Consider the following 12,840-nt stretch of genomic DNA (forward strand, 5'->3'; position numbering starts at 1 on the left):
ATTGGCACATCATCCCCTGGCCGGTGGCCCCTAGCTTCCAGGAGCCACAGACCTTCCATGTGAGGGAGAGCTCAGCCCACGCAGCGCAGCTCAGCTCCCTCCATTGATCCGCCAGAGGAGCAGGGCATGCTTCATCCCCCCACCACGTGGGATGCAGAGAGTGGGGCACCCGGTGCGAGCCTGTGGCCCTGAGCGCCTCGGACTGTAGTGGGCAGTCAGGAGAGGCAAGGCGCCTGGCTAGGGATGGCAGAGGCCCCGCGGAACCTCCCACAACCTTTCTTGGAAGAAGCGGTCCCAGTGGCCGGCTGCCCCTTGGCCCTCGGCGCCCTGTCAATCTGCCGCAGGCGCGTGGCTGCTCCTGCAGGGCTTGCGCCCAGCTCCCGGGGAGGCGGGGAGAGCTCAAGTGGGGCGGAGGCAACAGAGCGCGCCGGCTGCAACTGGGGAGCCAGGGGAGGCACGGGTGAGCGGGAGGGCTACGAGGGATTGAACTCGGGTCCTTGCGTTTACAAGGCAGTCCACCTAACCGCTGAGCTAAATCCCCAGCCCAAGGTTAATTCTTTTAAACATAGCTGGACATGGTGGCATAGGCCTGCAATCCTAGAACTCTGGGAGGCTGCGGCAGTAGGATCATAAACCTGAGCCCAGCCTGGGCCACTTAGTGAGCTCTGTCTCAAAATAAAATAATAATAATATAAAATAAAAGGGCTGTAGCTCAATGTGAAGGCCTTGAGTTCAATCACCAGTACCACACACACACACACAAAGGAAACAAACAAGACCGGGGATTTAGCTCAGTGGTGCCGCCGCCTGCCTTGCAAGCACAAGGTCCTGAGTTCAATCCCCAGTATGAAAAAAAAAGGAAACAGACAAAAAGAGTCATAGAAGCACAATCCTAAATAAAAAACAAATATGGTTTTGTAAAATAAGAAAACAATCAAAGCCACGTTAGATTAACCTAGGAACACGAGGATGTCAAGCACATGGGCTGCAACATTCCAAGCATTTCCCAGGTGCTGCATGGGAATGGGGGCTTGGGGTGTGAGTCTGTGGTAGGGTCTTGGCATGCACGAGGCCCTGGGCCAATCCCTATCCCGGCACGCAACGTGCCGCCCCAGCCAGGACTCTAGAGGGAACCCCGTGGTGGCCCCACAACAAAGGCTTCGAAGCCCTTCGGACAACAGACAATCCACAACTGCTCCTGGTACAATGCCCGCCTGGCCGGGGGCCAGAGAGTTTGTGGAGACCCTAAGGCTTTCAAACACAGGAAGCATTTGGGTAGTGGAGGGGCACACTTAACTCTTTCTCACCTCGTTCCTTTAACAGCTGTCTAGAAACCCAAGATCTCAGGACCCCGCCTGGGCTGCCCCCATTCAACCCATCCATCTCGGACCCTGACCGTGGTCCTTCTGCCTTGTGACTGCATCCCGAAGGATTTGGTCGAGAAGTCCCAACACAGTGGTCCTCCTCTCCTCTGTATCCTTGACTGGATTGGGATGAGGAGTATTTGCCTAGGTTTGTGTCGAAGGCACAAACCCTGCTTTCCCTTGCCATCTGCCAGGAGGCCCGCTCTACCTGGAATGCCCCTAGGCATGATTTCTTCATTCTTGCAGCAGTCTCTCAATTCTCCTAGGATCTAGGAACCTTCCCAAAAAAACAGTATCCAGGAGGGGCTGCCCCTCAGTTCCTCCTCGCTCTTAGGGCATGTGATAGCTCTTACAATGTCCCCTTTCTTGTTCTGGGGAGTTGTCCCCATCTAGTTCCTCATCAGCATAAGACGGTGAGAGTTTACCCAGCTCCCCACAGTTTAGGCTGGATTCATTCCATATGTACTTGGGATTCCCCTTTATAAGTGGGTTCTGAAGTCGTTTGCCTTTTCAGAATAGATTCTTAGTCCTGACATTCTGGACACTCCCAAGGAAAGGGACTGCCTCTTGTACTGGACTGGAATTCCCCTAAGACAGGACGCTGTCTTCTCATTCTTCTTGATCTCTCCAAAGTTCCCAATATCCTACTCTGCACATAGGTGGCACTCAACACATATTAAAAGGCTGAATGAAAAGGTGTTTCCACCTTCCAGAAAGTCAGGCAGTTTGCTTGAAGTACAAGTCCAGAAAGATACATTGGATAGTGTTTATGTGTGCCATACAAGATTTGAGAAACCATGGTATATTGTTATGAAATATTTTTGACATGTAACAAAGTTCCAGTATGTGCATTATTTATTAACAGCCTCCCTCCCCCAGAATTGTCTCCTCTACAGGAGACGAATCTTTGCTTTATTCATGGCTGTTTTTCCAGACCTACAACAGTACCAAGGACATGATCCGTGCTAAATATGTAATTGGTGGCTGGGTGAGTCAAGGTCTGGCTTTGTACTTCAGGCTGGCTGTGAACTCACTATGTAGCCCATGCTGCCTTGAATTCGTGGTGATCCTCCTGCCTCAGCTTTCCAAGTGCTGGGATTATAGGCATGCAGCACAATACCCCACTTCAACATGTAATTTGGAATATAAAACTGAACTTTTCAAATACATTCCTATCGCTTGAATCAAGGGAGTGGGAAGGGAATAAGACAGGATTCTTGTTAATGATCTATGATCCCATTAGCCACGTCAAGTGTGCAAAAGGAATATGAAGCAAGTATCTCTTCATCTGAGAGACCCAGGCTGTAAGCCCCGGATACGGATACATGAGATCATCCTTCCTTTGCTGTTCCCCTGGAAAGAGTTGCAGCCAGGAGGAGAAACGCATGACCTCTAGGCTCAGCTCTTACCTGCTGTAGGGCTTTGTTGCTGTCACCTAAATTTGTTGGGCTTCATGGGGATGCTAATCTCTGCCCTACTCTCCTCAGGGTTGTTATGGGATGGAATGAGGTAATGTACCAGAAGACCTTGCAGAGTCATTTTTAGGAAACTTGGTGGCCCAATCCTTGACTGAGTAAGCCTGTGCATAGCCAAGTAAGCATCCCTGGTAACTAAATTAATATAGGTCTCTGTGTTCAATTGCACCTCTACTAGGATGTGTAATGGTCATTGCTATGTGGTTAAGGGCACTGCTTTCCAATACAGTAGCTACTGACCATGTTTTAAAGAAAGTTAAAAATTCACATCCTTGGGCAAACTGGCCAGGTTTCAGTTACTCAGCAGCTGCATGTGGCTGCAGAAAGTTCTATTGAATGGCTCTGAGTTAAAGTATTTATTTCATTCTTCTTTTTACTACAGTCCTTTTTTTCTCACCTTGCCTAGTGTACAAAATGCATATAGTAAGTTGGGGGGGGCACAAAAGCAAACCAACACAAATTAAAGCAAAGCAGCACCAAATTGAAGGTATTCATTTAAGGCAACGTTTAAAGAGCTGGACACTCAGGAGAATCATTTAAAAATCTAACCCTTCTTTCCACTTAACCAAATTACATCTGTTTTTCTAGTTAGAGACCCAACATCTCATCTTTCTTCGTTCTCAGGCTACTCTTGCCCACAGTGACTTTGACCTATCGATGACAGCTATAGCTGTACCTGCACACCACACTCTGTGGGCCTGCTGTTCTGCCAAGAGGATCAACCGCCACTGTTCGAATGCATTCTGGAGTCAATCAAGGCCCATGAGGCCAGGAATGTTATTCTGATTGCTCACTCTGAACCCCTCACAGGCTCCCATAAATCTCAGTGTCACATTGAAACCACCAGTTTTTCTACCCGTCTCTGCCTGTCAGCTTTTCGAGTCACTCAGCGCAGTGCCTGGCACAGAGTTGGTACTCCATAGCTGCTTGTCAAGTAAATAACTGCTAGCAGAACTCTCTGCTATCTTTTGTTCAGGAAGATGATACTGGCAAATGAATATCTGCACAATAGATGCATTAAAGTGTATCACTGGAGGTGGGGAAGAGGTCCACAAAACCATTCACAGCCTGAGGCAGCAAGCCGCAGTGGAGTCACTGTTGAGCATGGGCTCAGGCCTGTGTCGGGGGCAAGACTCAGTTTGCAGTCATGGTAAGGGACAATCCTGGGGGTGGGGGTAAGACTCAGAATATCGCTGGGGACAGAGATAAGATAGCAAAGCTACATGAAAGTTTATCACTTGTCCTCCTCATCAGTATTGTGCTCAAGCTCTTCAGTTCCATGTAGTGCCTTATGCTATCACCACCATCTACTGCTGCTCAGTTGACTTACTGCTCTCCATGCTGTGGATTTATGTGAGCAATGTGGTATATTAAAAATAATGCAGATTTCATAGATGATTTCAAATCTTGTCTCTCAATCCCATTCACTTGCTCAAGTTACTTCGCTTAGTTTCTTCATATGTTAGCATAATAATGAACATTATAAATTCACTACCTAATTATGTGTTACGGTTTGAATGTGTATGTCCCTCAAAAATTTGGCTCTTCCTCAGACAAAGGTCTACTATCTAGAATATATAAAGAACTTTAAAAAACAAGACCTCCCAAATTGAAAGACCCAATACAAAAATGGGCATCTGACATGAACAGACATTTCTCAGACATAGAAGTAAAAGTAAAAGCAGCAAATAAACATATGGAAAAATGTTCAACATCACGGGCCATTTGAGAGATGCAGATGAAAACAACACTGCGATTCCACCTCACCCCAGAAAGTATGGCTGCTATCAAGAAATCAACCAATCACAAATGCTGGCAGGGTTGTGGGGAGAAATGAATCCTGCTTCACTGCTGGTGGGAGTGCAGACTGGTGCAACCACTGTGGAAATCAATATGGAGGTACCTCACAGAACTAGGATTGGAGGTCCCATTTGACCCAGCTATTCCTCTGCTGGGTGTCTTCCCCAAAGTGTTGAAAGAATCATACCATATGCACACTCATGTTCATAGCAGCATAATTTGTCATAGCTAAAACTTGGAAGCAGTGCGAATTGCCCATCAACAGGAGGCTGAATAAAGAACATGTGGGTTTTTTTTTTTTATAAAATGGAGTACTACTCAGACATAAAGAACGAGAAGCTAGAGACATTTATAGCTAAATAGATGCACATTGAGGCGATACTCTTAAGTGAAATACATAGGACACACGTGTGTAAATACCAAATAGTTTCTCCAGTGTGAGAAACTGAAAGTGTAAATAAAGACTAAAAGCTATAATAGGTAATGTGAAATAGGAAGAAAAGGTGCAAGGGGAGATAGGAGGAGTAGGGGAAAAGAAAGAGAGGAATGGAATTGACATGAGAAAAAGAAAAAATGGAAACAGTCTTTGTAGCTAGGGAGGGGCAGAGAGGTTGAAGGGATGGCAGGGGGATGGGGAAAAAATGAGTACCAAGCTGGATTATGCGAAGGTGCAAATTTCCAGTGACGAGTGTCATTATATATTGTATACCTTAAATGTACCAATAAAATTAATTAATAAAAAAATCATGTTGCAAGTAAACCTCAAGGTGTTGGTATTAAGACAAGGTGCCATTCGGAAGGGTACTAACAAACAGATTAATAGTGCTCTTATTAGAAGAGCTGGAGGGGGCAATGAAGTGTCCTTTTTGTCCTTCTGTCCTTTCTTCTATGTGAGGACACAGTATTCATTCTCTCTAGAGGAAGCAACACTCAAGGTATCACTTTGTAAGAAGAAGGCTAGAAAGTTCTCACCAGACCACAACCTACCAGCCCGTTGATCTTGCAGCAGCTCCCCGAATAGTGAGAAATACATTTTTTACTATTTATAAATTACAAAATCTCAGATATTTTATTATAGTAGCAGGAACAGACTAAGAAATTGTGGCTGGGTGATTAAATTAAATAATGCATGAAAAGTACTTAGCTCAGTTCCTGTCCACAATAGTTGCTTATTCAATGTCATTTTCTCCTTGGCCTGACCTGCCCTTTTCCCTACCTTTGGGTCTGTCCACTGGCTTCTTGGAACTAATCAGAAAGGAAGGGCTCCATCCACATCTGTCTTCTTAGTAGCTGTCGAAACTGTCTAGTATCTTATTCTCCAAAAGCTCTAATCTCGGTTGGGGCTAATCTGATGAGTGTGCTTGATCCAGGGACTTAAAGGTGATAGTGGTTTGAGATTGTACCTCCCATGTACTATATTCATTCTAAGAGGACCTTTGGGAGGTGATGTCCTACCCCAAAGCCATGTTAAATTCCACCTTTTCAAGCAGGGAGACCATTCCATGACTGACTTGGCTTCTTTACACGGAGCTCACCTTGCTTCACAGTCAACTAAGAAAAGGAATCTCTGGCAATTTACAACCCAAATTTCAATCTACATGTCCAGCCACTGAAGCCTCAGAGTGCAATACTCTTACAGCCCCTTCCTCTCTCCCTGCCCCCACAGATGATGATAGCTAAAAATGTATGTCACATGTATGTGTTCCGCACTGCTCTGAATCCTTTATCTGGATTAGCTCATTCAGGTCTCACACCTAATGAGGTAGGGTCCATTCTTTATCACCTCCACTTTACAGATGAGTCAACTGAGGCTAACAGAGGTTAAGTGATTTTTCCAGGTCTGTCTAATGTCAAAGTCTACTCTTGCCCTTCACTGGACATCATGAAGCAATTGTTCACTTATTGGGCCTCCACATAACTTTATTTTCACCTTTAACATCTCACTTGGCCTTGAGTCAGGAAGCAGTAAAGCATAGTAGGTAAGCGCATAATAAGGCAGCTTTGTCACTTACTAAATGGGTAACTTTGGGCAAATTATTACCCTTTTCTGGGATTTAGGTACCTCATGTGAAGAAAAAACAAAAGAGCACCTAACTCCCTGGGTTACTGGAAGGATTAAATAAATCAATATCCATAAAATAACAGAATGCTTGGTTCTCACAGTGAGGCGAGCAGTGTATAATTATTATGTCCTCTCATGAAAATATGAGGTGATAAAACTATGTCTTATTCGTGTTTGTATTCTCACCTGCAGTGCTGCTGGCCAATGCAAATATTCATGAGTACTCACTGAGTGAAAGAAGGATTTGTTCAGTCATTGTAATAATCTTTCTAGGTTTATGATATATAGGCAGTGACCTTGTTTAGGCAAAATCATCACAACTTATCCAACAAATTTTTAGATGGATCAACACCAACAGTAACAGAAATACTCAAAGACATGACCCTCCCCCCCAATGGTCTAGTGGCTTTTTTTACTGGAGTAGTGCAAATAATGGAGCAGGGAGAGGACATGTGGAGAATGAGCCCGGCCAGCAATCGGGGAAATGTCATACCAGAAAGAGCCCCAACCCCTTCATTATGCAGGTGGAGAAGCTAAAGCTCAGAAAGGAAAAGTGCCTTCCCCAAGCTATCCAGAAAGCTGGTGGCAGACTCGGGCAGAACTGGGATATAGGTCTAATTAATTCCCATCTTTTTCTTTTCCCTTTCAACCTTCCCAGTATGGATCTGAACCCACTGGCTGAGCAGTCCCTCAGCTGGCTATACAGGTGCTCACAATGGCTGTGCTTAGGCATGGGGTGCTCATTGCACAGCCCTGCCTTTCTGCAGCATCTTATAATGAGTCTCCCCAGTGTTGCTCATCTACTTCATTCCCTAAGACGTGGATAAATTAATGAGCAAAGAAGGTCAGTTGCAGTGACATTGGTAAAAATATTTAAGAAGAGCCTCAAAGCTTCCCCTGTCTTTCGAGCTACTTAGCAGGAACTTAGAGGGAAAAAAAAGTGTAAGAGGTCAGCTGCTAGTTGAAGCCTCACTAACTGGCTCCATGACAAATGAGCCTTGATTGGTTAAGCACAAGCAGAAAACATGTTTTCCACTATCTTATTACTAGATATTCATCTTTCTGAATCTATTGACCACAGTTGAGCTTTCAAACTCTATCTACCAGAGCAGACAGGACAATGCTTGCTGTATTACAGAGGATGCTTAGGCAGTATTCATGTTAACTTTCTACAGAGGATGCTTAGGCAGTATTCATGAGTTAACTTTCTTATGGAGTATGATACTATTTTATTTTATTTTATTTTATTTTATTTTATTTTATTTTATTTTATTTGTGCTGCTGGAGATCAAACCCAAGGCCTCACACATGCTAGGCACATGCTATACCACTGAGCCACATCCTGGTACAATTTCAACCAAAGAATGATGTCGATTATGTGGAACCTGGCCCGGAACTTATTTTGTGAATCGAAAGTTCAAAAAAAAAAAAGTTCCAGTGACCATTTGGAGGAAATAACTTTGCTGTTGAGATCTGTTCAATTTTGCCAGGGTGTCTTCTTCAAATGGCTAAACTGTCCACTAGCTGAATAAGTCCTAAGAAGGATCATCCAAGAGGCTGAAGCACCACTCCTCTGCTCCTGCCCAAGCTCCGCATCCACAGAAATGCCCCCCTTTCCCCTGCATCGCCTCCCAGAGCCACACAGGTCCCCATTCTTCCTTGTTTGTTATTCCCAGTTTCGTTTCCTCTGCACATCCTCTATGACGTCTCCCAGGAGCCTCCATCCTTCCTCTTCCCTAGGGTCTATTAATACTCTGATACCCCAGGGAGGCTTTTGAATTCTTTCCTCAGCCAACAAGGCCCCCGTGAGCTAGGATGACCACTCCCAAATGAGCAGGTTTATCTCCAAGGTCCATTGGGATGTCAAGCCTTTCTTCCTCCTGCTTTGCTGGCTAGTTTTATCAGGACTCGTAGGGTATTATATGATCTTGAATCTGGAAGCTTTGTGTGCTGAGCCAAGGCAAAGACTTGGGGACAGGGTGTTGAGTCTACGACCAGTTGGGTTATGGACTTATAACTCTGAGATACCGAGGCCAAAATCAGAAAAGGTACATCCAAGTCAGAGAGACAATGAATTCAACATTTCTCCACCCCAAATTCCACTTTATACTCTTAAGCTGATCAGAAATCTGTATCAGTCTCCACATGGTTGTTAACCCTGTGACTGAGATCTTTTGAGGTTCCTTTTTTATCTTTTGGACATTCCCCATACACATAAAGAGAGAGTAAAATATTTTATTACACTTAAAAGGATAATACTTTGGAAGATAAAGAGAAACAGTCTTTTTAGAGCAACACCCCAGGTATGAGTTTCGCAGCACTGCCATAACAAATTACAACAAACTTTGTGACTTAGAACAAGAGAAACTCTCACTTCTGGAAGCCAGAAATTCAAAAGCTCTAGGATAAGAAATTTATGATAAGTTGAAGAAGTAATGGATGGGTTATTTAGCTTGATTGGCACTTTCTACACAGAGATCAAAGCATCATATTACACCCTGTAAATACACAATTATTGGTTAATTAAAATAAAGGGATAATCTGATCACTTCTGGTGGTTCCAGGGCTTAGGGCTGCATCATTCCAATCTCTGCTTCCATTTTCATATGTCTTCCTCCTCCTCTTATGTCTGGGTGATCTCCTTCTACCTCTTTCTTTTCTTTCTTTTTTGTGGTGCTATGAATGGAATCCAGGCCCTCACACAGGCTAGGCAAGTGCTCTTCCACCAAGTTTTACCCCAGCCATTTCCATCACATTTATAAGGACACTCATCTCTCTCTCTGGTTTTTTTGAGACAGAGTCTCATTATGTAGTTGAGACTGACCTGGAACTCACTATGTAGCCCAGGCTGGTCTCGAACTCACAGCGATCTTCCTGCCTCAGCCTCCCGAGTGCTGGGATTACAGGTGTGTGCCACCACACCCAGCCTGGAACGATCCTCTCTTAATGTAGTCACATCGACAAAGATTATTTTCAAATATATGTGTCACACTTATAGGGTTCAGGGTATAGGGTATTGACACATCCTTTGAGGACCACCATTCAACATCGTCTAACCCACTGCCTCCATTCGTACCTCTGGCAGGCTGGAACCAAAAAAGTGCGAATTCTTTATCAATTTTACCTCCAAATATCTCTCAGATCCACACTTCTCTATGTTTATTCTGCCCCATCCTCATCCAAGGCCTTACGCATTATCCTCCCTAGCAACCAGAATGTCCATCCCAGGCCCACTTGGCCCAAACACTCTATGCAGTTCCCCATGGTGCTTACGATCAAGACCAAACTCCCAGCTATGGTCTGTGGAGCCCTGGATGATCTAGATCCCACCCACCTTTCTAGCCTTCTCTCTTGCCTCTCTCCCTCTGTCTGAAATGCCATGTTCTTCCTGTCACAATATCTTCTAAACAAATCTTCCATTGTACTGGAGGACTCCCTGCTCTGCCCAGTCTTTGCCTGGCTAATGCAAGTCACCCATCAGTCCATCGCTAAGATCAAATTACCCCTCCTCACGAGACACTTTCCCTCACCCTCAGACTGGATGAGAATTCCCTGTAATAGCATCTCTCATAGTTTGCAGTCTGGCTTGTGCTGAATGGATGTCTTACACACACACACACACACACACACGCACACCACCTAAACTGAGTTCCACAAGGGATTTATGATTGTCTTCAGTATCCGCACTCGGTTCCACTGGCCTTTAAGGCTTTGGCTCACAGCCCAGTGACAGTAGACAGAAGCTCTGCAAAATCTTCAGTCTTCTCTCAATGATTTGGGCATCCCAGGGCAAGGCATTCTTTCAGTAGAAGGCTTCTGGGTAATTTCCTCTAACAGGTACCACAGAATCAGAGTTAGAAAAGATCTTGCAAGTGTCTAGCCAGTGTCTGACACATAGTAAGGGTTTAATCGTTATCTGAATAAATGAATCAATGAATGAGTCTGAACATCTGTGTTCTAGTCCCTCAAGTCATTTTCCTAAACATGAGAAAACAATGCCCATCTCACAAGGTTCAGTAAAAATCAAAATGAGATAAGGGAGGGGAAGGGACTTTGTAAACCATGATATGTTGTACTAATATAAGGGATCATTGTGATACGGCTGATGTAGCCAGTCTTGTGGGGAGTGGCAAGTGGACTGCACAGGGCTTAGGGGCAGCAGGAGGGATGGCAGTGGAGATGGGAAGGGATATTCCCCTGTAGAAGAATAATGCGTGGGGCTCTGCTACGTAGACTATCATTACGAGAACACTCAATTCCCCAATCTCAGGCTGGATGCTTCAACTCTTAGCTTATCACCTCCTGGGATTGAGAAGTGAATGCCTTTCTCCTCACGTGTAAATAGTGACGGAGTCACCACTGGTATTTAAGGTTTTCATTGTCTTCCTTTAAAAATATCTGACCCCTGTGCAGGCTGAGGATAGGGTGATAGCCTCCTGGGCTGGCTCCATCTCTGTCTCTGTGGTGCTTCCCATGAGGTGATCCATCAGCCATGGTGGCACTGGCTTAAAGTGCTACCCAGCTGACAAATGACTTCAAAGCATGCCTCTTGGCTTTGCATTCTTCCACTCCCTCGCCTTCTGGCCTTTCACTATTAATGGGCTGGAAGAGCATCAGCTCCTTCCTCCGCCCTCCTCTCACTCTTCTAGCACGTCCATCTAAAAGGCATCCCTGGAAGCTCAACATTCCAGGTCTTTAGTTTATTACATTTGATTTCCCCAGACCCCATCCAGTCATAATCTCCTTTCCTGCAGGGAAGGGACACTTCCACCTCTTCCTCCATATCCTCTTAGCTCCTTGCACTGGGTCAAGGGATCTAAAAAGGCATTTCATGTTTCCATGTTGTCTTCCATTGTTTTCTCCCCTGGGATGTCTATGCATTCATGGCCCTGAAATGCTTCACCGCTTTGGAATGTCCATGGCGAGCCGATCCTCTGAATCATACACTTAAAGAAATTGGAAAGGAGCAGTACTATCATTTCCCTGGTTTCCTCCCACCTGGATGTCTTCCCACTAGCTTGATGGTGTGTGTGTCCCCACTCGATCCCACTGGCCTTTGAGGCTTTGGCTCACAGCCCAGTGACGGTAGACAGAAGCGCTGCAAAATCCTCAGTCTTCTCTCAATGGTTTGGGCATCCCAGGGCAAGGCATTCTTTCAATAGAAGGCTTCTGAATAATTTCCTCTACCAGGTGCCACAGAATCAGAATTAGAAAAGATCTTGCAATTGATCTATTTAAAGGTTCCCTCCTTTTTATTTATGCATGGAGGTATAGTTGACAGACAATAAGAAGCACAATTTGTACTCAGTATACAAAAAGTGTATAATTTTCTAAGTTTTGATTTATACATAACCCCATGGAATCACTGCCATCATCAAGTTTCTGTCACTCCCTAAAGTTTCCTTCTGCTCCTCTGTAATCCCACTCTCCAGCCCCTCTCCTCTCCCTTATCCCCTGGTAACCACTGATGTCTCAGTTGATGTATAGTTTGTGTTTTCTAGAATTTTTATAAGTGAAGTAAAGACATGTTTACTCTTTGTTTTTGCTGATTTCTTTCACACTGCAGATTACTTTGAAATTCGTTTATACTGCTGTATATATTAACAGTGTTCTGTGTACCAGTAGGTCATTACTTTTTAATTACTGTGTATTTGACCATATTTTGTTTATCCACTCACCCACGTCTGTGAGATTTTTCCTAGTTTGAGGTAATTACCAATAAAACATGAACATCCATGTACAAGCCTCTGTGTCGACAAAGAATACAATGAGCATGTATTTAACTTTTTTCTTTTTTTGTACTGGGGATTGAACTCGGGTCCTTGCGCTTGCAAGGCAGGCCACCGGAACCACTGAGCTAAATCCCCAGCCCTGTATTTAACTTTTTAAGAAACTATGAAACTAGTTTTCAAAATGATCATACCATTTTACATTACCGCCAGGACTTAATGAGAATTCCAGTTCCTCCATATCCTCACCAACATTTGGTATGGTCAGTGGTTTTAATTTTAGCCATTCCAATAGTTTTGTGGTGGGGTCATACTATGGTTTTCTTATTCTCCTAATGGCAAATGAGGTTAGGCATCTTTGTATGAGTTTATATGTAGTTTGCTACCCAAAATTTTTGTCGTAGGCTATG

At 44.5% G+C, this 12,840-nt stretch overlaps 1 protein-coding gene across 1 annotated transcript in view; it reads right to left on the reverse strand.

Annotated features, from left to right (window-relative positions):
* Apln (apelin) overlaps window positions 1-12,840 on the reverse strand; it is a 36,208-nt gene that overhangs the window by 8,236 nt on the left and 15,132 nt on the right. Inside the window, exon 2 of the mRNA XM_033760509.1 lies at window positions 265-437. Within this exon, the coding sequence (XP_033616400.1) occupies window positions 265-437 (173 nt within the window). The remainder of the gene's footprint in view (window positions 1-264; window positions 438-12,840) is intronic.

The sequence above is a fragment of the Fukomys damarensis genome, unplaced genomic scaffold (assembly GCF_012274545.1).
Source record: "Fukomys damarensis isolate Sample0158 unplaced genomic scaffold, DMR_v1.0_HiC HiC_scaffold_39, whole genome shotgun sequence".
NCBI classification, from domain to species: domain Eukaryota; kingdom Metazoa; phylum Chordata; class Mammalia; order Rodentia; family Bathyergidae; genus Fukomys; species Fukomys damarensis.